Source organism: Poecile atricapillus, chromosome 25 (assembly GCF_030490865.1).
Source record: "Poecile atricapillus isolate bPoeAtr1 chromosome 25, bPoeAtr1.hap1, whole genome shotgun sequence".
NCBI classification, from domain to species: domain Eukaryota; kingdom Metazoa; phylum Chordata; class Aves; order Passeriformes; family Paridae; genus Poecile; species Poecile atricapillus.
This window is the reverse complement of record NC_081273.1, coordinates 6,192,489-6,216,069: the sequence shown is the minus strand read 5'-3', so window position 1 is coordinate 6,216,069 and position 23,581 is coordinate 6,192,489. Positions and strand designations below refer to the sequence as shown.

At 55.5% G+C, this 23,581-nt stretch overlaps 1 protein-coding gene across 1 annotated transcript in view; it reads right to left on the bottom strand.

Moving 5' to 3' along the window:
- Positions 1-2,920: 2,920 nt before the first annotated feature.
- The window catches only part of DSCAML1 (DS cell adhesion molecule like 1), a 92,516-nt gene continuing 71,855 nt past the window's right edge, over positions 2,921-23,581 (bottom strand). Inside the window, exons 9-33 of the mRNA XM_058856979.1 lie at positions 22,774-23,052; positions 22,445-22,564; positions 22,130-22,306; positions 17,599-17,798; positions 17,226-17,322; positions 17,001-17,129; positions 16,442-16,609; positions 16,212-16,282; positions 15,104-15,344; positions 14,046-14,192; positions 13,814-13,969; positions 13,150-13,289; positions 11,897-12,050; positions 11,611-11,728; positions 11,358-11,521; positions 11,079-11,177; positions 9,268-9,456; positions 8,897-9,184; positions 8,655-8,810; positions 8,504-8,534; positions 8,038-8,156; positions 7,762-7,914; positions 7,375-7,569; positions 6,668-6,979; positions 2,921-3,798 (exon numbers count right to left, since the gene is read on the bottom strand). Coding sequence (XP_058712962.1) covers positions 3,341-3,798; positions 6,668-6,979; positions 7,375-7,569; positions 7,762-7,914; positions 8,038-8,156; positions 8,504-8,534; positions 8,655-8,810; positions 8,897-9,184; positions 9,268-9,456; positions 11,079-11,177; positions 11,358-11,521; positions 11,611-11,728; positions 11,897-12,050; positions 13,150-13,289; positions 13,814-13,969; positions 14,046-14,192; positions 15,104-15,344; positions 16,212-16,282; positions 16,442-16,609; positions 17,001-17,129; positions 17,226-17,322; positions 17,599-17,798; positions 22,130-22,306; positions 22,445-22,564; positions 22,774-23,052 — 4,361 coding nt within the window. The 3' untranslated portion in view covers positions 2,921-3,340. The remainder of the gene's footprint in view (positions 3,799-6,667; positions 6,980-7,374; positions 7,570-7,761; positions 7,915-8,037; positions 8,157-8,503; positions 8,535-8,654; positions 8,811-8,896; positions 9,185-9,267; positions 9,457-11,078; positions 11,178-11,357; positions 11,522-11,610; positions 11,729-11,896; positions 12,051-13,149; positions 13,290-13,813; positions 13,970-14,045; positions 14,193-15,103; positions 15,345-16,211; positions 16,283-16,441; positions 16,610-17,000; positions 17,130-17,225; positions 17,323-17,598; positions 17,799-22,129; positions 22,307-22,444; positions 22,565-22,773; positions 23,053-23,581) is intronic.

Sequence of the window (23,581 nt, the reverse complement as noted above, 5' to 3'; positions counted from 1 at the left end):
TGTTCAGGGCTGCTGGCACTCTCTGTGCTCACTGTGATGCTCTCTTGCCCCTCCAGGTGATGTGACCCCTGATGCCAGCAAGGAGAGCAAGGTCACTGACCCTTCTGAGAGGGCAGCCATCACCATCCAGACCCACTTCAGGAGGTACCAGCAGCAGAAGCAGGAGAAGAAGTAGCCACAGCAGCCCCCTGTGGCCTGCACTGTTCCTCCTGTTGGTCTGTTCTGTCCCCCAGAGACATTTGGGGCTGTGGTGGCTGTGACCGTGCCCCTGATCCGTAGCTCCTGGTGCAGGTGTAGGTTCTCTGCCCTTGTGTTGGTGCTCACAGGGAGTTCTCTGTCCTGCTCCGTCCTTCCCCAGACAGCATCACCTTGTGGGCCAGGTTACAGCTGCTGAGGGGCTGCTGGGGACAGGGCACAGGCGTGACAGCACATTTGGGAGCCTTGGCCAGCCCTTGGGTGATGCTGTGAGCCCCAGCAGCTGTGGGAGGGGGTCCTGTGCAGCAGAGGCTGGTTGTGCAGGCTGGTCACTGCCCAGCCGGGGCTTATTTCACCCCAGGAACTCTCCCCTGTGCCTCCACCTCCTCCACTCTGCCTCTGGAGCTGGGTGGAAAAGCTGCCTTTGTCCCCTGCTGTGTCCGGAGCAGAGTGACCAGTGCGGTGTCCAGGAGCGGGACATTGCCAAGGGAATGTGCTGCAGGCTGTGAGGGGAGCAGGAGCTGAGCTGGGAGCTGCTCTTACCTTTTCCTGGGGAGGACTGGCTGGGGTGTCCTGGTTCCAGAGCAGGCCCTGGGACTCTGTGTCCTGAGGCTGAGCCCTGGTGCTGCTGCTGTTGGGCTTGGAGCCCACCCAGCCCCCTGGCCTCTCTTCTGGTGCATTTCTGGGCTTGATGGCCTCTTCTCTGCTCTTGGCATGGCCTGAACGGGCTGTTCTCCTTCACATCCTGCTGTGGTGAGGGGCAGGGGGCTCCCTGAGGGCAGGGGGGTGTGGGGGCTCACGGGGGAGTGCTGGAAACTTGGGCTGTGTTAAACTCTGCAAGGCCAGGGCTTGTTCCTGCTGTGGAAGGGAAGGGGGGCAATCCTTGCTGGGATGTAGAAGGAAATCTGTACTAGCCAATTCCAATAAAGTTGTGTTAATCTCTGTTAATCTGTTCCTCTTTTTATCTTGCTAATCTTCTTACTGTCATGGCTGGACATGCTTGCCTTTTCTTGCCTCTTCTATTTTTAATTCTATTTCCCCCCTCTATTTCTGTTCTAAGCCTGGGGTTGGTATTTCAGAGGTGCTGCCTGGCTGTGACCCTGGTTTAGTGGTTGGGCACTTGGTTTCCTTTAAAACCTGTATTATGTAATGGTTTATAAATGCTATATGCTCTGATGCCTCCCACCAGCCTGGCTGGGAAGGGTGCCCCTCTCCATATGGAATATTCCTTGACAGAGGTTGGCTCTGAGTGGTACCTGAATAATGGCCAAAAATCATAAAAAATTGGGGCAAGGAATTGTCTTAGCAGCTTGTTTCTCAAGCCCCAGAGGTGAACAGCTGCCAGGCTCTGGCCAAGGCGCTTCCAGCTCTGCAGGATTCCAGGAGTTACCTCAGTTAGGAAGAACCAGATGGCAAAGGAGGATCTGCTGACCAGTGTGCCAGCAGGCTGGGAAGGGCACTGCAGAGCTGCACGGGGAAGCTGCAGTAACATCACTGTATTTGCATGTCATTTTAATTTGGGTACTTCAATTAAAAAGAAAAAAAAAAAAATCAAGGAGAGAGAGAGGTTGAAAAAATGACCTCTGCAGTGCTTGATTGTAGCTGATGAATTAATCCCTGTCAAGAGTGAAAAAAAAAAAAGAGAACTGTACAAATCTGTGTGTAGATACTCCAACTGCTTTGAGCTAAAATAGGCAATGTATCTGTTTGTAAGGAAAGGGCTGGAACCAGTTGGTAGCAGGCATGAATGGGAAAGTAATGAAAACTTGAGCTTATAAATTAGAGGGAAAAAAAGGAAAGTGCAGTTAGTTAATTAGACCTCAGATAGCACCAGGAGCTCCTCAGAAATGTGAAGTTCTACTTTGGGTAACTAAACCCAGAGTTAATAATGGCCTGAGCTATATTTTTGCCTTTGGAGCAGGTAAGGAGGGCTGGCAACCCCAGGGCTTTAAATGCTCTTGCTTTCACAACCTTGTATGAGAGGGGGAAAGTAGAATCTGCATTTCTTTTGGTCTGATATTGGTGTGGCTGGTGGTGAAAACTAAGGGGAAAATAAGAACAAATTACGGGGTGCGGCGGTGCTGGGTCTCCCTGTGGTTCTCTGTGCTGTCCCATGTCCTGGGACACCTGTGCAGTGCTGTGAGCCACGATTCACCACGACTGAAGAAGAAGAAGAGTCAGAGCTCTGTGCTGGATTCACCCTGCCGTGTTCCAGCTGTGGCTGAGGACAGCGGTGCTCCTTCTCCTGCTGCCAGGCGGGGCTGTGGCACATCCCAGGGAACAGACCCTGCCTGGAGGAGTTGCTGTGCCTCGCTGGACGCTGGATCCGATGCTGCAGCCACCCTGCACTTACCTGAGCTGCCCGAGCTGTGCCGTGCCTCGCGAGGCTTTGGGAAGCCGTTCACCCCTCTGGACGAGCTGGACCAGGGCTCCTGTTTGGCACCACGGTTTGTCCTTGGAGCTGGACTCGGTACTGCTGTGGCACAGTCTGCTCATGACTGCTCTGTCCTGCTCCATGGAACCATTCCCAGGACCCTGCTCATGTTCCTGACCCTCCTCCACCCCACAGCTCTGCAGGTGGGTACCTGCCTTATTATTCTTTAATATTTAACCTCTTGTTTTAGTATTTCTGTACCTTCCCTGGGCTGTCCTTCTCCATCCTCCTGCCCTTCCTGCCCCTGCCCTGCTCTGCCTAATTCCCTGCTCACTTCACAAACGCCCCGCGTATAAACATAACCTTTATTGCACACAGCGCTGGGTTTTTTTTCATAGAAAAAGGTATTAACACATAAGCATTTGCAAATTGAAGCAACTCCTGCTGTTTTCAGAACAGTAAAATAGCATGCAATGTCTCGGAGACGTTCCTTTTTTTAAAACCACCGACAAGATCAGGGAGAGAAAAAAAAAAAAAAAAAAGTCGCTGAGTCTTTCCTTGTGCCCCTTTCAAAATGATGTGAAATATATATATATGTTTACATATATATTATATTTTTAAATCTGTAACATCAAATTCTTTGTGCCCTGGTTTCTTTTTCTGTTCGGAGAAGAAGAAAATAGCTTCATTTATACAAAAGAGTCCATTATGTACAAGTTTGTTAATTTAATATAAACGGCGTGGGGAAACGAGCAGCATCCGGCGGCGGCCCTACACCAGCGTGTAGGACTTGGAGTAGGCTCCGGCACCCTGTTTTTGAGACCTGCCTACCCCTGACGTGCTCATCTCCAGCAGCGAGTCCCTGGAGCCCCCCACTTTGGAGTGCGTGGGCACCCGCGCCTCGGCGGCGGCGGCGGCGGCCACGGGGGGCTCGGTGGCCACGGGGGGAGCCGGGGCGGCGCTGGCGGCGGGCGCGGCCGCGGGGCCGGCCGGGCCGGGCATGGGGAGAGTCCTCTGAGGTAAGGTGGTTGCGGCGGAGGCTGGGGGAGGCAGCCCCAGGGGCTTGGCGCCGGGTTCCAGCGTCATGTGGCGGGCCTGCGCGTGGTACGCCCGGGCCAGGTTGCGGATGGAGGCTTCCCGCGGCGGCACCACCGGGCACGGCTCGTGCGCGTCCGGCTTGCGGAAAAACGCCTCCGACTTGACGTACAGCGGGAGGTTGCAGTAGTCACCTGCCGAAGGAAGAGCAGGCAGGTAAGGCTCTGCAGGGACCCTCTTGCCCCCCACCCTCTGGACACGTTGGCATTGGGTGATGGAGAACGTGTTGGGCTACGGAGAACCTGTGATGGGGAACCTGTGATGGAGAATGCGTTGGACTACGGAGAACCTGTGCTAAGGAGAACCTGTGATGGAGAACCTGTGCTATGGAGAACTTGTGATGGAGAACTTGTGATGGAGAACCTGTGATGGAGAACCTGTGATGGAGAACCTGTGATGGAGAACCTGTGCTAAGGAGAACTTGTGATGGAGAACCTGTGATGGAGAACCTGTGATGGAGAACCTGTGATGGAGAACCTGTGCTAAGGAGAACTTGTGATGGAGAACCTGTGATGGAGAACCTGTGATGGAGAACCTGTGCTATGGAGGATGCGTTGGGCTACAGAGAACGTGTTGTTCTACTGAGAGAGAATGTGTTGTGCTATAAATAATGTGTCACATCATCATCCCAAAATTGTCCCGCTCCGCACGAGGCGCCGCCTGGGATGCGCCAAGCTCCAGCGTTCAAGGCTGTACACGGTGTCCTGTAACGGATCATGATGTAAGAGTGGTGATTCTATAAATGTACAGTGATAAATACTGTAATGTGCTGTAACACTGAATGGAGAGGGTAATACGGTATTGTCACAGTAACAATGAGATGCTGAAGTTGTGATAGGTGACAGGCACAGATCCTGTCCCGTAAAGGGAAATGTTCCCTGTACTCTGTGTGCCTCCAGCACCCAGGGATGTGGTGTGTCCTACACCCAGCTTTACTCTGCCCAGGTGAGTGGCTGTGCTGCCATAAACAACAGACTCTGCTGTGTGCTGTTATGGCATCATCCATAGTTAGTGCCCTAATTTAAGGGTTTTATGTCTGTGGATGGGTAAGACCCCGTGTTGTTATATGGGCTGTTATCGGTGTTATAGGGTTTTATTTCTGTACTATTACACCGGTCCCTTTGTGTTCTACAGCATCACCTCCAGCTGCAGGGCCTTAATTTAAGGATTTATATGTCCATAGATGTAAAAGCCTGTTATTAGTTTGCCTTTTATATTTGCAATATATAATACCCCTAGACCTAGAGCGTTACTCCTTTAATTGTATATATTGTGCAGTCTCCTCTCTTCCCAGGATGTGCAGGGAATGTATTGCAGGATCTGTGGTGTTAATATAGGATACAGTACATATATATATATATATGGGATTATATGTATTAGTACCTGAATTTAAGGAGTTATGGTTATGTGTATATATATATAAAAAAATTATACATAAAAAATATAACTTTGTATATGAAAATGTATATAAATCTATATAAATACATATACTTTTTATATTAAAATATTAAAAAAATCTATATAGATATATACATAAATCTCTATAAATACATTAAAATTTACATATAAGTATACATAAACCTATATATAAATGTAGAAATTTTTATATGGAAATATAGAAATTGCTATATAAAATATAGACATTTATATATCAATGTATAAAAATCGATATCAAGAATATAAAATTTTATGTATAAATATGTTTATATAAATGTATATATTCTCATTAAAAGATATAAAATTATATAGTTAAATATATAAAAGTTTGTATATTTTATATATAAATAGAAATATATTTATTTCAACATATTTTATATATAAATGTATATTTATATATATTTAAGGCCCCACATTCTTATATTGTGTCTTACAAGTGCTATATTTGTGTTATTATAGCACTAATGCCTTAAATCCTGTATGCTTTATAATAAGTTCTGTAAATTCCATTTTTTTTAAGATTACAGTGGTGTTATACTGAGTACACTCTATGCTACTTAACTATGCCATAAAAATATGTGGTCTAATTTGCAGAGAAAGATGATGCCGTTATATTGTGTGTTATATAATCAGTAAATAAATTAACTATCAATTCCCACCTATGTATTTTTTAATATCTTCCAGGTATTGTCCTATTTGGAGGTAATAAAACTCATGGGGGGTGGGAGATTTTAGGGGTTCTAGCACTAAGGATGGGGAAGAAAGGAATACCAAGGAAAACTGATGAACACTAAAGCAGGGGGATAAATACTGATAAACACTGAGGAATACTAAAAACAAGGCAGGAAAATACTGAGAACCCCAAAGAACTGAGGGTCCGGGGCAGTGCTGAAAAATGGGTGGAGGGGATAACAAGGGATACTGATGGATATTAAAAAATGATAACAAATACTAAGGAAGGGGAAGGAAGAGTAAAGAATAGTCAGGGATATTAGAAAATGGGAAGGAACAGAAAAGAATATCTGGAGATACTGAAAAATGGGATGGAAAACTAAAGAATGGAAAAGAATACTAAAAATAACAAAAAAAAATCATGAAAAATATCAAGGAATGAGGAAAGAACAGTAAGGAATGCTAAAAAGAGTAAGGAGTAGGCAGGGATACTGAAAAATGGTAAAGAATAATTTAAAAAAACACAGGGAAATATCAAGAGATGTGGAAAAACCAGTAAGGAATAATAACCAATAGGAAGGAATACTGAAAAATGGGCAGGAACAGTAAAGTATAGGGGATAAAACACTGAGGTATGGGAAAGAGTACTAAAGAATGGGGAGAAATACCAAGGAAGTGGGGAAAATAATCCCAAAGATTGGGTGGAATACCAAGGAAAGGATGAAATACCAAGAAATGGAGAACAACATAAAGCAACGGAGAAGAACATTACAGCAAGGGGAGAAATACCAAGAATGCCAAGGAATACAGGACTGGGAAGGCCTCCTAAGGGTTTTGGGAAGCTCTGGGGTGCTGAGGCGGGGCAGGACCCCCAGGGAGCCCATGTGAACCTACTCTTGCTGGCGCGGTGTGGGATGGGCACGGCCACGCCCTTGCCCCGCTCGCTGTCCTGGGGCTTGGGCGGGGAGGCGGTGAAGCGGCAGATGCCGGGCTCGGACGGGGTGCTCATGGAGGTCATGCTGTCGGCGTTGTCCGTGGTGCCCGTGGTCATCTGGTCCGAGGAGCTGTCGGAGATGAAGCACTCGGTGATCTCGAACTTGGCGTGCTGCAGCTGCTCCTCCAGCTTGGCGTGCTCGTAGGCGCGCGCCAGCTCCTCGTAGGTGGACGAGGCGCTCTCCGTGGACACCATGCTGTTCCGCCCCTTGTCTGTGGGGAGAGGATGTGTCACCTACCTGCGAGTTCTCCCTGCCACGGGAATGCCTTTTTCCACCTCATGGGAATGCCCAGGCTGTCCCTGATGGGCTACACCTGGCCACCCTCAAGGCCAGGTTGGATGGGACATGGAGAAACCCGGTCCAGTTGGAAGGGTGGAACAAGATGAGCAATGAGGTCCCTTCCAACCCAAACCACTTTGTTTTTAATGATTCTATCTGTCCCCATAGCTGGGCACGGCCCTGGCTGCTCAGAACCACCAAGTCACGGTTCCACAATCCCACTGGTAAGTTCTGCAGTCACCTTGAACTCACAGCTTGGGGTCTGTGTGCCCCAAAGCAGCAGACTCCTGCCAGCAGCAGCGCCAGGGTGGCTGGGGCCCTGCATACCTGTGTCCTGCGAGAGGCTGGCACTGTAGCTGTCACTCTCTGTGACCGTGATGCCGTGCTGGGAGCCCACTGTCCTCCAGTCCGAGGTGAGGGTCCGTGCAGGGGTGGACGCCTGGCACTTGGTGAGTGTCCACTGGCTGGAGTAGCGGTTGCGGGTGCTGTGCGCAGACTTCACGCTCTTCCTCGACACGGGGTCTACGGCACCAAGGTGACAAGGTCACGGTGGGTCCCTTCCACTCACAGCCAGGATGCTGTCCCCTCTCCCCGGAACACTGCCTACCCCTTCTGCCTTCCCAGCAGCTGCTTTAGGGCACAGCCAGTGCTGGAGGACAGTTTCCCCACACCTGCCCCGTGTACAACCCCCAGCACAGCCAGCCCATCACTCACTGGTGCCGGGGCGGATGTCGGACATGTCGATGAGGGGCCCCGTGTTCTGGATCAGGGCTGGGTGGTGCAGAGAGACACCTGTGCAGAAGCTCTGGGGGTTCACTGCCTGGCTGAACTCCGTGTCGGTCACCGGGATCGTGGCTTTGTCATCCCCTGTGGGAGGGAGCTGGAGCTCAGACCTGTCTCCGGCCAGGCAACTGCTGGCCCACACTCAGCCCATCCATGGGACCCCAGCTCTCTGGGGCAGCAGGGGATGGGAGCTTTGCCTGTGCTTACCCAGCTGCTTGATGCCCTCCTTGTCCTCGATGAGGAGCTGCACCCGTGGGATGTCGATGTGCAGGCGGGGGCCCTGTGGGGGCCCCTTCACCGGCGTGTCAAAGCTGCGGTTATTCTTGCTGTGAGGTGAGAGGGGACGCAGACCCGCCCATTACCGGACAGAGCCCCGGCGGCTCCGGCCTGGCACGGGCTGGGGATTGCCACCAGCCAGCCCACCCGGGGCTCAGCTCTGCCCAGGCAAGCTCCAGTGTGAGTGCTGGGACCCTCGGGCAGGCAGGAGCAGCCAGGAGCTCTGGGCTGCTGTGCTACAGAGTCACTGCCACAACCTTCACAGGTGTGAGCGTGAGAAGGTCTGAAACTGAGTGAGGGCTGTACCTGGGCTTAAAAGCAGCCACGACCACCCCCAGGACCACCTATTCCCCTGCCTGCCCACCCAGTCCCAGCCACAGGCAGACGTGAGACTCACCTGATCAGCATTTCTGCCAAACTCTTCGCATCTGTGCAGGAGACACAAAAACCAGGAAGTTTTTTTGTAAGGGAGCAGTTTAGGGCACAATGAGGCAGTCCAGGAACACAACCTGACATCCCGTGTGCTGTGCCTCTGAGCCCCATCTCACCTCGAAGCCTCTTCAGCCGCTTCTCCTTCCTCTTCTTGCGGATGATGAAGAGTAGGGCCACTCCCAGTGTGGCCAGGATCACGGGGCAGGCGATGGTGAAGAGCTTCTTCACGTCATCACCTTCCCCTTGGGCAGACTTGATCGGGGGGATGGTGCCTAGGGCAGAGCAGGGGCGGGTGGGCACCTGGAGCACCGGGACCCCGCCGGTCTGGTGGCATTTCCCAGCCCTCATCCCCACTCACTGCCATCGTAGTCCAGCGTGGCAAACTGCGTGGTCTCGTTGCCGCAGCCGGCGCTGTTGCAGGCCTTCATGCGCAGCTCGTACCAGGTGGCCTCGCGCAGCTCGGTCAAGAACACCTCGCTGGAGCTGTTGGTGCGCAGGCTCTGCCACACCCAGTTGCCCTTGGGCCGGTACTCCAGCACGATGGCGGTGATGGGGCAGCCCCCGCTGCTCCAGCCCTGCAGGTTCAGCCTGGCGTGCGTGGAGTTGATGTGGGTGAAGAGGTGCTGGTCCTTGCTGAAGGAGGGCTCTGCGGGAGAGGAGCTGTCAGGAGACTGGGGAGGGGACCCCCGTGTCCCCCGGCGGGGTGGGGACACCACAGGCCAGGCTCACCTCTGCCGTGGGTCTTGGCCTCGATGATCTCGCTGATGCGGCCGGCGCCCACGCTGTTCTTGGCTGCCAGCTTCACCTTGTACCAGGTGCCACACTTGAGGCTCTCCAGCTTGAAGGAGCGCTCGGAGGAGCTGATGAACACGTCCTTCCACTCCTCGCTGTTGTCCACCGAGTACTGGAGCACGAAGCCTGTGGGAGCAAGGAGGGGGTCACCTCTGGGCACATGGGCGAGGGGAAGGGGCTATGGCTGGCACAGAGCCCGTGCCCGAGCCCAGCACAGCCTTGCAGTGCCATCACACACCAGTTCCTGCACTATTCCGCTCTCGTGAGCAGCGGTGGAAACTGCCTGCTCTGCCCACGGCACGGGAGCCACGGACAAGAGGAGCGTGGGCACACCCAGAACCTCCTGAGAGCTCTGCCAGCACCCCTGGTCACACCTTGCCTGCCCCCAGCACCCCCAGGATGGCCCTGCTGCTCATTTCCACCTGGGAGTGCACGCTGTGATTGACTGGTGCGAGGCTATAAAGGGAAAGCCGGAATTAAGCAGCTCCCTCGGGAGGCTGCAGGGAAGTTGCTTCTGTCATTGCACACCGCCTCCTCTCCCGTGATGAAGAGTATTAGGAAGCACACTGTGTCCTAGATGAGCAAACCTGTTACGCTGCTGTCAGCGAGGCGCCTGGAGATGGCTGGTCTGGGCTTCCCGGGAGAGCACAGGGACACGGGGACAGCCCCAAGGGCATCAGGGCATCTGGGGACAGCACATCCCTGCTGCCCCGGCCCTGCCGACCAAACTTTCCCGGTGCACCGATAGGTTTGGCTATTTTTGCAGGATGTTTAGCCAATTCTCAAATAAAAATAGTAGGGAAGAGTAGGCTTCCTGCCTTGCTGTGTGCATAATGAGCTGCACAAGGCAGAGCTGGCAGGATGGCCCCGGTGCCAACACCACCCAGGTACCACCAGTGCCAGAGGGTTCACGTGAAGGAGCTCTGTGAACTCCCAGCTCCAGCCCAGGCAGAGCACTGGGGACACTTCTCACACCTTCCCACCGCCAAGGATTCCCTCTGGGATGTGACACCAGGAGCTTCCCAAGGCCATGGTTCCCAGCAGTGCCAACACCAGCCCTGACACACCCACACACCCACCCCGGTGCCTGCCACTGCTTATTTATTTATTTTGTACATGCGGTGTGTTTTTAATATTTCTAATCCAATTATAACCAAATTTATCAACAGAGTCCGCTGGAGTGAAAGGCTGCTGGCTGGGGAGATTTGCTTGTAATTACTTTCATGCTTTTAATTAATTGTAAGCGAGGTCTCCTTCCTCGCTCCCTGCTCCCCCCTCCGCACGCAGCTGTTTCAACCTATAATTCATGAGATGAATCAGAGCAGAAAGGAGACTTGGGAAAGCTGGAATGCTCCTGGAGCCCTCCCAAAGCCCCCAGCCTGTCAGGGATGTGGGACAACTCCTGCTCTGGTGGGTTCAGAGTGGCACCAATGCCAGGATACACAGAGCAGCACTGGGGCTGGCCACCGGCACTGCAGCACCCAGTGATGTGCCCATCATTAGCTACCCCAGTAGCTTGTCCAAAACACCTCACAAATCCCTCATGAGGGCTGGCAGCCCCTGGTAGGAGCTCAGAGGCATCAACCTTATTCTGCAGCATTTCTGAGGCATTTTGGAGAGGGGCAAATTGAGGTGCAGACACAAAGACGCGGCACAGTGTGCCTGAAAACGTGTTCCATGAGAATGGAACCAGTCATGGCTCTGGGACGAGCTGCTGGCAGCAGCCCCATCACTCACAGCAGCCCTACCTCGGATGGAGCTGCCCCCATTGTCCCCAGGGATCCAGGCCAGCGTGATGGACGATGCCGAGGTCTTGGAGACGGTCAGGCGGGGCTGGTCCGGGGGCACTGGGGAGGAGGGAAAGCCCATGAGCACCTCACACATGCAGAGTGCCCCGAACTGTGCCCACAAGACGTGGCACCCATCCTGGGCCAGCACGAGCCCCCGGGGCAGGACAGACCCCGGGCACTGGTCAGTGGGGATGGAGCGTGTCCGTGCAGGGTGGACACGGAGGTGGGACCCCTCACCTTGCACCAGCAGGTTGATGATGATGGTGTCGAAGCCCCAGGTGTTGGTGGCAGTGCAGGTGTAGTAGCCGGAGTCCTCGGCTTTCACCGAGCGCAGCACCAGCGTCCCGTTGGCCTGGATCAGGCGGTGGCCGTCCACTGTCACCGGGATGGCAGAGTCCTCGCTGCCGGGACGAGAGGGGACACATCAGCCGTGTGTGACACAGCCAGGGCTGGCACCAGCCCCCAGTGCAGTCAGCAGTCACCTCCATACCTGTCCTTGGTCCACTTGATGGCAGGGACCGGCTCCCCGACCGAGTTACACGGCAGCCTCACGTCCTTCATCCACGGCGTGGTGACGGTGCCTCCGAAGGAGATGATCTTGGCAGGGGCTTGGGGGCAATGAAGAGATCAGCCTGGGGGCAGGGCCCGTGTGCAGACCCCCCCGAGGTGCAAGGAGACCCGGGACCCCAGTGCTGCCCCTCCTCTGCCCTGGGGTCACGCAGCCATGGGGCAGGGCACAGCACGGAGGTGTCCCCCGGGCTGGCAGCCCCCCGTACCTTTGCCCGCAGGCTCGATGGTCACCTTCTCGCTGATGTTGCCGCGGCCGGCGGAGGTGACGGCGGCCACCCAGAGCAGGTACTGCTGCCCCCGGTTCAGGTGGGCGATGCGGTAGAAGAGCTGGTCCGGGCTGGTCTCGTACTCGCTGGGAGCCTGCGGAGGGGGACACGGGAGAAGCTGAAGTTTCTGTGAGACCCCCCCAGCCCTCGTGGTGCTCCGGGTTTGTCCCGAGCAGCAGTGGCTCAGCCCCGCTCACATCCCTCAATGCCGGGGAGAGCCGGCTGGTGTCGTGATTCCTCCAGGGAGCCGGGCTGCAGCCCAAGGAACAAACACATCCTTGGGAAAGGACGCTGCCCTGGCACTCTCCGAGCTGCAGCCGGGCCAGCCTGGAGGCAGCCCCAGCCGGGCTGGCCCAAACCCTCTGCGGTCACAGCGAGAGGCCAAGGGGTCCCCAAAGCCCTCGTGGGGTCACCGTGTCACCGGCCCCGCGGTGGCCCTGCGGACAGGGCTGGCTGTGTGCAAGCACCGGGGCCAGTCCCCATGGCGGAGGGGACAGTCACCCTGCCCCGAGCAGCAGGGCAAGGCTGCCCGGCACAGCAGAGGGCAGGGATGGGGCTCCAGGCCCCCGAGGCACAGGAGGGGTGTGACCTGTGCATCCGAGTGTGACCAGGCAGGTACCCACGTGCCCTTGCAGGGACATGCATGTCAGTGTACCCCAAAGCAGACACACCTATATGAATATCATATAGTATACATAAATTATTTTTTTTTTACCCAAATGACAGTTTTGACAAGATGCCAAGAAAACAATATCGGATCCCAGCGGTTTTACCAGTTGCTTTGATGAAAAGATTATGTTGCCCTGGAAACCAGAGGCTCAGATAGTGAAATGAGTTTGAGAAGGAGCTTTTGATAAGCACTAGTCTGCAGACCTCCCATCAACCTCTCCCTCACCAAGGAAGGATGGGGCCAGGTTGGATTTCTATTTCATTTTCAGTCAGCTGCTGGCATGTTTCCCCCTCTGGAGCAAGCGCTGAGCAGGGCAGATGCCAGATGATGGGAACAGAGAGATGATGGGACCATTCCCTGGAGCACGGTGCCCATGGATGCCCTTGGACAATTCCGCAGTGCACCCCAAGAGGTCTTTGCTGCGGCTGCTGCCTGGCATCAGCTCTCCCTCCCGTTCCTGCTTGGCCAGCTCAGCATTCCCTGGCACACTGCGGTGATTCCCAGCCCCATTCCCATCACGTACCGGCTGTCCCGAGCCGGGGCTGGAGCAGAAGATGGTGTACTTCCGAATGATGCCATTGGGCTTGGCTGGCGGCAGCCAGGACACCACCACGCTGCTGGCAGAGGACGGCACAGCCTTGATCCCAGCTGGGGGACCTGGAACTGAGGAGGGAGAGCGTGGCAGAGCTGGTGCCAGGAGGTCTCCAAGGTCTCTGCCCAGCTGGGAGATGTGACAGCATCCTGGGGCTGGCATCCCAACCACAGCCTGGGGAGCAGCTGCAGTGGTGGTGTCACACACAGGCAGGGACAGGTCTGCCTGCAGGACACCTCTCCACGGGTGGCTCTGGGCCCCACACGAGCCAGAGGCAGGAGGGTTAATTGCAGCCCAAGCTCTGCTTTAGAAATCATGATTGGCTTTTAATGGCCATCTCCTTAATCTGTCAGCCGTGCCCTGCCCAGCTGGGCCTCCCTCCCAGCATCTGGCGCTTCCTAGGACACGGGCCCGGGGATGCTGTGCTAGCGAGCTAATGGCATTAAAGTAGGGCAGGCGGGGTGTAAATATTTAAATATCCGCACTTAAGGAAAAAAAGGGAAAGGGGAATGCCCTGCCCATGGCTGTACACGGGGGGTTTCCCCCGTGCCCCAGCAGCCTCTCCAGCCCTTTGGCAGGGGCAGGTGCCACTTACTGTCCTCCTTGGTCTGGATGTAGAGCACGCTGCTGCGGACACCGTCACCCGCCTGGGTGTAAGCCAGCACCTGCACGCTGTAGTTGGTGAATTTCTCCATTCCCCGCAGCTCCACCCGCTCCCTCGTGGTCGTGATGTTCTGCATCTCGCCCCACTCTGCAGGAGACAGGGCCTGTCAGCCCCTCCCTGTGCCCCACGTCCCCCGTGTCACCTGCTCCCCACGTGTGCTCACCTCCATCCATGTAGAGGGACCAGAAGATGACCCGGTAGCCCTTGAGCACCCCGTTGAGGGTGCTGCGTGGGGGCTCCGACCAGGAGATCACGGCCACGTCCGAGGTGATGGAGATGGCCCGCACGTTCTCAGGGGGCTGGCTGGGAACTGGGGAGGGACGAGGAGGACAATCAGCAGGAGGACAGAGATGCCAGGCTGAAGGAGCCGTGTCCCACACAGCCGCACCCTGACTGCACCCACACGGAGCCTGCTGTGCTGCTGGAAGCCCTCAGCCAGTCCTGCCCAGCAGAGCTGTGCCTCCAACATGCAGTTCTCCTTCTCCTGGGCCAGCGAGGTGGCTGAGAACCCTGTGCTGGTGGTGACAGGGAGGATGCTTCCCAGCGAGGGGAGAGTGGGAGAGCTGGCTGGATGCGAGGTAATTAGATCCCATTGCCCCGCAAGAGGTAACTCTAATTTTTATGAGCATTTAAATGATAATACATCACCATAACGATCCTCTTTGAAAATGATTATTGTTTCATATTACTTAGGTGCAAAAATATAAGCACCATGTAATTAGGGACAGAGTATAATAAACTAATACAGATAGTCCGTTTGAACAAAATGAAGGTAATATAATTATGGAAAAGACACTATTGCTAAAACAGGGGCCCTTGAATACCCCGGGAGGAGTGCTAATGCAGCCAGGAAACGATTGCGGTTTGACAGGCTAACGAGAGCCTTAATTAAGTATGAAAAACTGCTGAGCAAACGCACTGCAAAACTTTTTCCTCATTGTTTTTGAAACGACCGAGACCATCAGCGACCGTGTCCCAGAGGGAATCCTGCCTGGCACTTCAGCAGTGCCAAAATCCACCCTGCACCCTTCAGCTGTGCCACAAACCCAGTGCCACAGGTGTCCTGGCACCCCTGTGCTCCCAGTCCCTTCCCAGGGAGCTGTGAGGGCACACACAGCCACATCCCGTGTGCGGGACAAACAGGGATCAACTGAGGGTCCCCCAGGTGGGACCTGGCCCTGGGGACCAGGGGGCCTGTGCTGGTCACTGGGCCATCCTCACCGTCCTCCAGCGTGGTGGCGTTGATCTCGCTGGACGAGGGCCCCGTGCCCGCGCGGTTGAACGCCTGCACCACCACCCCGTACTGCGCGAACTTCTTGAGGTTGTCCAGCGTGTAGACCTCGCTGTCCCCCGTGGCCTTCATCTCCACGATGCTGTACTGCCCGTTGCTGCCCGGGCTGTTCTCCCGGTAGCCAATCTGGTAGCCACGGATCACCCCGTTCTGCAGCTCCTTCTTCGGGGCCTGAGGGACAACGAGGGCAGGACGGAGAGGTGTCACAGGGATGGGAGGCTCACAGGGCTCTGTGCCCCAACCACCTCTCCCCAGTGGCTTTTCTCAAGGCTTCCAAGTTGTTTTCCCTCCCCTCTTTTCACTGAATGGAAAAATAGGGATAAAAAAGGTCCAGCGTGTCCTCAGAGCCACCAGAGAGGAAAGTGCTGCCTGGCCACCAGCAGTCCCCAACTGGAGCAGGAGAAATCCCAAGTCTGGCAGCCTGAGAGGCCAGATTGAGATCAATCTTAACAATATTTCTCTGAAGCATTAAGAAATCAATAGGGTTGATTGCAAATTTATGTTACAATGCCAGGGTGATCCATCTTGCTGAAATACTCCTAAAACGAAGTGACTTATCTTTCAAGTGAATCTTACTTTTCATTAATCTGTTTTTCAGTGCTTAAGGGGAGGGGGGGGAGAAGCTGGAACCCTAAATTTATTGACTTAGCAGTTCATTCCCAAGTTCTAACTTTATAATCAATTTTATTTTTCATTAGGCAGCTTTGGAAAAATAAATCCAATTCTAAGTTTTATTGATCTCCGCTCAACCACTTTGCAACCCAGCACCTCAGTTTTTACATATTTATCCTCTCTGCCCCATGGTCCCCCACGGACACCCTATGAGATAATAAGCTTGTTGTAAAACATGATTGATAAGAACCCCAGGCAATAAGGTGAGCTGCTTTCCCAGCCTCCAGGTTTTCCTTTTTCCTGGGGAATTCTTCCTGATTCTTGTAACACTGGTGACATGCTGGGTCTCAGGACAAGCTGGGACAGCATTTGGCCAAGCCCTCGTGGCAAAAAAATAAGCCCCCACACCATCCCTGCCTCACTCACCTTCCAGGTGACCTGGATGCTCTGGGACGTGATGGGCTGCAAGGTGACATCCATCGGAGGGCCATCGGGAGCTGCCGAGAGACAAACACAAAACAGTTGAGAAGGCTCAGGAGCCCCTCAGCAGGAAAACCCCTGGCTTTAGGAGAGCTGCACCTCAGCCAGCCTCCCCCCAGGCTGCAGCCCCCGTGTTCCCCCTGCCCACCATCCCCACCAGGAGCGCAGCGTGGCACCTGCTTCCTCGGTGCTGATGGTGAGCTCCTTGCTGGGCTCGCTGCGCCCGATCTTGTTGAAGGAGTACATGCGGATGCTGTACACGGAGGCGGGGTGCAGGTCCACGATGTTCGCCTGGTTGATGGTCGGGGAGATGTTGCGTGTAGACTGCTTGAAATCCCAGGAATCTGGAAGAGCGGTGGAGCGAGGCAGAAGAGTCAGAGCCTGAATCCCATCCAGGGCCGGCAGTGCTGAGGGGGCCGTGCTCAGACAGGTGAGGTTCCCCAGGCACCTCCAGCTCTTGCACCCCTGGAGAGGTGCTGCTGCTTCCCCCTCTCGCTGCTGTGCCTTGGGGTTCAACTTTTTGCAAATATTGTCTCTTTTCATATTCCCTTTCAAATGCTCCCATCCAGCAGAAATTACCATATTTCATTAATGCCGCTCTCTCCTTTCTTCATCAAAGGAACCGGGATGCAGAATATTCCCTTGGAGGCACCGGTGGGGCAGTCCCACACCTGTCTGTGCAGGCCAGCCCCCAGCCCCACTGTGGCTTGGGGAGGGGACATCACTGTCACCTACCTGACTTGTTCTTGTACTCGATATCGAAGCCGGTGATGATGCTGTTGCCATCGAACCGCTGTGTCCATCGCAAATTCATACTCCGGGCTTTCACCTCACGGATCTCCAGCTCCGGGGGGTCAGGGGGCTCTTGGGAACACGCAGGCAGGTTAGGGACACAGGCAGAGAAGGCCCCCAGGAGCAGGGGCTTTACACTGCAGGGCTCAGGCAGGGGGGATGGAGTACCTTGGACAGTGAGCTGGATCAAGCCTCTGTCCTCGCCATAGGAGTTGATGGCGTGACAGGAGAAGAAGACGGAGTCCCCACGGTCGGCTGGTTTCAGCTGCCAGTTTTCCAGGGAGAGGAGCCAGTTCAGACTGAGCTACTGTCCCCTGCCATCACAGCCTGCTCCCACCACAGAGCCACTCACTGGAGCTGCCATCCCTCCCCTGGCACCCCTAACACGCCACCCCTCTGGGCTCAGCTCTGCCACTCAGGAAGCCCAGCACAGCGCCAGGCTCTGGGACACCCATGGGGACCACCACACCTTCCCTTCATCCCTCCAACGCCCAGCGAGACCCCCGGCAGCCCAGGCAGGTGCAGGACCCCCAGCCCTCACCTTGAGGGTGGAGATGACCTCGTCCCCGTTGTCCTTGGTGGTGATGGCGTAGCGCATGTTGCGGTCGGGGTCGATGACGGTGTCCCCCTTCTCCCAGCGGATGATGATGGGCCGCTCGCCCCGCGCCGTGCAGTTCAGCTCCTTGGTCTGGCCCTTGATGGCGATGGTGGTGTTGGGGTGGGAGGTGATCATGGCAGGGACTGTGGGGACACAAAGCATCACTCATGTGCCCAGGGGATGGGCAGGTGCCACCTGTGGCTGCCCGGCCCCACTGAGCCCACGGACCCACCGAGGACACGGCGCATGCGGCTCTCACTGAGAGGCCCCGCAGCCCGAAGCGGAACCGTCTCGCTGCATTATACAGCTCAGGATCATAAAATAATGAAGCAGATAAATTTTATAATGCATAGCATTACACCGGGGTAGACAATAAAACGTGAAAGACAAATAACCAAGTGCACACTATAATGAAGAGAAAGCCTCCAGTCTGAGACGTGCGGGTATGAATTATTGACTAAGGTTTTACACTCCCGAGGATGAGAGGAAGAATGTTTTCCATCACGGATTTGCATAATTCACTCGTATAAACCTGGGCAGAATACAGAGTGTGATTTCCCATCAGCAAAGCTGCCTTTGCATTGCAGATGCCAGAGATGATTTTTTATTTCACAGTCACCCCAATATGCAAACGGGGTCAGTGGGGACACCCTGTGCCGTGGTCACCACCTGGCTGGGGTGCAGGACACAGAGGTGCTCGAGCAGTGGGTGCAGCATGGATGGGGAAGGCTGATCCGTGCTGTGAGTGTGCTGTAAAGACCCCTGGCCTGGCTCTTCCCTGCTCCAAGAGCCAAGCCCTTTGTGCCACCCCAGTGCCATGCAGTGGCTGTGGCAGGCACCACACAGGAGGAACGGGCTGGGGGACCGAGGGCAGGCTGGGTAAGCAGAAAAAAATGTAATGCATAAACAAACAGCAGTGCTGAGTCCTGCAGTAATGTATGATAATGACAATCCGCAAAGGCAACACACACTGTTCTAATGGGACACAAGAGGCTCTAATGAGCTACGACTCCTCGGCTTTCTGTGGCAATGTAATTCAATTAACAGCGAAGGAAACCTTTCCTCCTGAGCTGCTGGAGTGTGTGGGGTGCAGGACAGTGCAGTGCCCAGCCTGGTGCCCGTGTGACAATCCTGCCCCAAGGGGAGCATGGCACCCCCGAGCTGGCAGGGGATGGCAAAGAGCAGGGATGTTGTGGCAGTGCAGCCTGGGGCACCAAGGGTTACAAGAAGCAGCTCAAGACTTCTCCTAACTCTGCCCTGTCCCATCCCCAGCTGCCTGCCTGTGCTCTGACACCTCTGCCTGACAGACAGAGGGACAGAGGCAGGCCTGGGAAGGACTGTCCCAGCCCCAGCATCCTATGTCCCATCGGGGTGAGGACAGAGCACAGGGACAGCTCTTGCACTCGCCCCAAAGCAGGGCTGACTGCACAGCACAGGGGCACAGCACAGCTGGAAGAGGGGCTCAGCACCCAGTCCTGGCACCATGGCAGGCCTTGCCAGGCCCACTGTCCCCTGCTCCTGCCGTGGAAAACCATCAAGGGGCCACCCTGCAACGTGGCAAATGGGGACACTGGGTGTGTGGTCCCTGCACTCACTCAGCACAGCAGCAGAGGGTGTGTGGCCATGGGGCTGAAGGGGCAGGACAGCCCCACAGGGCTGCAGCAGCCTCGGCAGCACCGGCCCCTTCCCAGCGAGCAGAGGCCCCGGGAGAGGAGCTCCGTTTCAGGCTCTGCTTCACTGAAATGCACTTATTGATGTTTGATTAAAAGCAGCTCCTTGGATGTAAACATATCAACTTCTCTCAATTGCCAGGGTCCCAAGGGAGCTGCACGTAGTCCAGAGCAGGAAAAGAGCACAACAAACCCCAAGAAAACCCCAAGCAGCTGTGAGGATAGCACAGATTGGGGCATTGGTGCCCAACACCTGCCCTGGAGCAGCTCTGCAGCTTGCAGAGGGACCAGATTGCTTGGGACTGGCTGCAGGGACCTCCAAGGGTGGCTGGGGGCTGCTCCTGACCAGTCTGTGATCCCTTTCTGGGTGCAGGGGCATCAGTAATGTGCCATCAGCCACAGCTCAAGCAGCACTCTGAGCAGACACGCTTCCTTCGAGGAGAGCTCACCTCCAACGCCTCCTGTGCTCTCCACTCTGTGCCCACCAGGGCCCAGCCACCCAGCCAGGCTCTCCCTGTGCCCACGGCCTTGTTAACAAGGCCACAACCAGAGGCTGGTCCTGCTGGCTGGGCACAGATAAGCCTGGGAACAAAGGAAGCCAGCAGGCACCAGCACACTGGCGTCCCACAGCTGGCTGGGGCACGAGCCGCTTCGCAGAGCGCCGGTGACAACTGAATGAGAACACTGACAAGGGTGACAAGGGCTGTGCCTGCCTCCCTCGCCCCCCTCTTTCTTGTTTGGAGCTGGCTCTGTGATGTTAATTTGATTGCACCCGTCTCAGCTTCCTTTCTACACTGATTAGCTGAGTTTCACCTGAAGCATGAGATTAATTCAAATTGCATGGAAGCAATCAGTTATGCTCGTGCTGTGTGGCAGCGAACTTCCAAAGAGGGCTGTGCCATGACCACAGCCAGAGACCCCTGTACCTGCCCCTGGCTGGACCCCTGGCATGGGGGTGCTGGCACGGAGCAGGAGGAGCCCCCTCCCCAGTGCCCAGGGTGCTGCCGCTCCGGCACAGCCGGCAGGAGCCTCGGGGACGTGACTGTCCCCATGCCACACGCTCCTGACACCCGTGCAGGTGTGCAGCCATGTGCTAAATGGCATTTATCACGCGCTGCTGGGCCCCTCACCTGCGCCCAGCCCGTCCCCTCGGGCACACTCAGACACTCCAGCACTGCACCCCGCTGCATGCTGCTGAGCTCCTTCAGCAGGAGGGACAGGCTGCCGTGCTGTGAGAGCCCAGGGCCACGGCACCCAGGGACAGGGTGGCCTCAGCTCCATGGATGACATTCCCCAAGCAAATGTGGTGGCTTTCCCCACCCACCATCCCCTGGCAAAAGCAGCATCCAGCTGCTCCTGGCTCTGTGCATGGAACTCAGCCACACAGTGTCCAGTGTGACCTGGCTGTCCCAGCTCAGCCCCTTGCTGTGGTATCAGGGCAGGGGATGTGTGACACCAGCTGGCCGTGGCACTGCCCTCTCCCCTGCTGACCGCCAGCACGCTTTGTTTGGGCTCTGATTAACTCTCATTTAACTCAGTCCGCAGCGGCCTGACTTTCAGGGAAAGCCAGTGCTGATCTCCCTTTAATTGGGCTGACATTTCACTAAACAAACAAAAACCCTGAAATGAAACAAAACAAAGAGCCCATCTAATGCTTAATTGGCTGTGGCGCTTCGTCTACCTATTCATCCAAACCTTTTCAAAGGCAGCGAGGGCTCCGGGAGATGCAAAAGCACTCGCATAATAAGGTTATGTGCTATTCAAGTCAGCAAGCAACCTGTCCTGGGATGCAATTACAGGAGATAGCAGGGACACGGCACCAGTTCGGGCTCCCAGACTTCGCATGCTCACTCGGGATTAATCGCCTCGACTTTGTACCTGCACCTCATTGAAGTGCCTTGTTTGAAGTCGCTGGGTTTGATTCATCAGTTGGAGGGATAAATTAAACAGCTGACAGGGAGGGGAACAGGAACCTGGGAAGGCAGAGGCTGGGTTGGGGAGGGGAGAAGCCCCTGAGAGAAACAGCTGCTGGTGTTGGGGAAGAAAGGGAGGGGAGGCCAGGGCATGGTGGTGACCAGAAAAGGCTGCACGTCCCCTCTGCCCACAGCATCCTGGGTGGGTGAGCAGGGGGTGGTGGCTCCCACGGCTTCACCAGCAGCCTCCATCCCCTCTGGCACAGCATGCTCACTGCCTCATTTTCCCAGCATGGTCAAGGCAAAGTTTAGCCCTTCTGAGGCCAATCCTGACCCCGGGCCTGCCTGGAGGCAGCAGGAATGAGGGTGATGGCTCTGGACCCCCTCCACCACCTCCTTTTGGAGGTTTGAATGCTCCCAGCAGCAACGAGCCCAATAACTAACACGGAGCTGGCAATTATACATTCTGCTGATAGCAACGGGAGAGCAATCCAATAACACACACAGTTCAAACACGGTGTCTAACAACACTTCCCAGCCCATCCCTGTCAAAGCAGCCCAGCTATTTCCTTTCCTCCTGGATGATGTAGATTGATTGCCTGGTTTTATTAAAGACAAAGTGTGTTTAATAGCAAAAGGGAAGCGGGTCCCTGGAGGGGAGGAATCAATGCCCTCCCGTGCCCTGCATTGATCGTGGGGATGCTCAGAGCCGAGGCTGGAGCACGGCTGGTGAGGTTGGAACCCTCAGAGCAGAGAAGGAGGCTGCACCAGACCAGGCTCTGCCACAGCCACCGTCACCTGCCCATCTCTGCTCCCCTGGTCACCACCGTGGCCATGCCAGGAGCAGGTCCCTGCCCCACAGAACCCTGCAGCACAGCCCTGGGCACTCACTCTTGACGGTGAGGAACATGGACTTGCTGATGTCTGTGCCCACGCCGTTGCTGGCCTGGCAGAGGTAGTAGCCGATGTCCTCCTCCAGCACGTGGCGGATGAGCAGGGAGCTGTTGGGCAGGATCTGGATGCGGCCCGTCAGGGGGATGGGGTGGTACTGCTGGGGGTTGCCACTTCCTAGGAGGGGACACAGAGACACAGAGTTCAGCTGAGGCAGAGCAGCTCTCATGAGGCTCAGAGCTGGGGTGGCCGTGCCCAAGGGACGCTCCCCAGTCCGCACTGACATCCCCACACGCTGCCGTGACCCATCCCTACCTTTAGCGTGCTTCCACATGACTTTCGGAGGGGGGTACCCATCGACAGAGCAGTTCAGCACCCCGGCTTTCCCATAAATGCCATCTTGGTTGTTGGGTTGAACCACAAAACGAGGAGGCACTGAGGAGTTTTGGGAGAAAGGACGGTCACTGCAGGAAAATCCCCATCAGATCCCTACAGCTCCCCACTGCCTGTGGCCACGGGGGTGCCGTGGCTCAGCCTCGCTCCTCACCCTCCCAAATTCCCTCAGCTCCCCGCTGTGCTGCTCTCCCTCCCTTTCCCCCTGGGTCCAGGAGGGATGCAGGTGTTGGGGTCACCCCCAGGCTCACCCCGCACAATGAGCTGCCGCTCCCGGCTGACGGTGGCGGCGTCGTTGCTGGCGATGCAGGTGTAGTTCCCGTTGTGCTTGAGGGAGACGCTGGAGATCTGCAGGGAGCTCATGAACTCCTTGCTCTCGATGGTGACCCCAGAGCCAGAGAGGATGACATGCCCGTCCTTCCTCCAGGTGATGTGGATGGGCATGTCCCCGGAGGACACCACGCAGGGGATGTAGAGGAGCTGTCCGATGGAGGCTGGTGGGAACTCGAAGGGCTGGATCAGCGGAGGGACTGTGGAGAGGAGAGGCAGAGAATGCTGGAGAGCCCGGCCCAGGAAAGCCTTCCTTCAGTGGGGATGGGCTGCAGTGGGGCTTGGGGAAGATATCCCAGCAGGAGAAGCAGCCCAGGAACTAAGACAGGCTTTTGATTCCACTGGGAACACGGCCAGGGGTCACCAGGAGGTGCCAACAAGCAGAGAACAGCAGGAAGACTTCTCCCACCTGGCAGGGCCACCCTGCTGAGAGTGGGATGGAGAAACGCTGACCCTGCACTGGGGAAAGCCCCAGCCACCCCTAGCACGTGCCACCCAAAATTCCACCTCAGCATTTATCCATTCCCAGAAAAGCCATTATTAGATGGATGCTTTTCTTAAAGGCACTGGATTCAGAACCAGCCATTATCTTTCTGATAACTTAATTAGGCAACTGCAGCATCTCTGGCAATGTGGGAGGGGGAAAAAAGTGGAGAGAGGGAGACAATTAGCTTAACAAGGCTCAGCACCTGGTAGATGAGATCCTCGTTCTGCAGTCTCCATAATTAA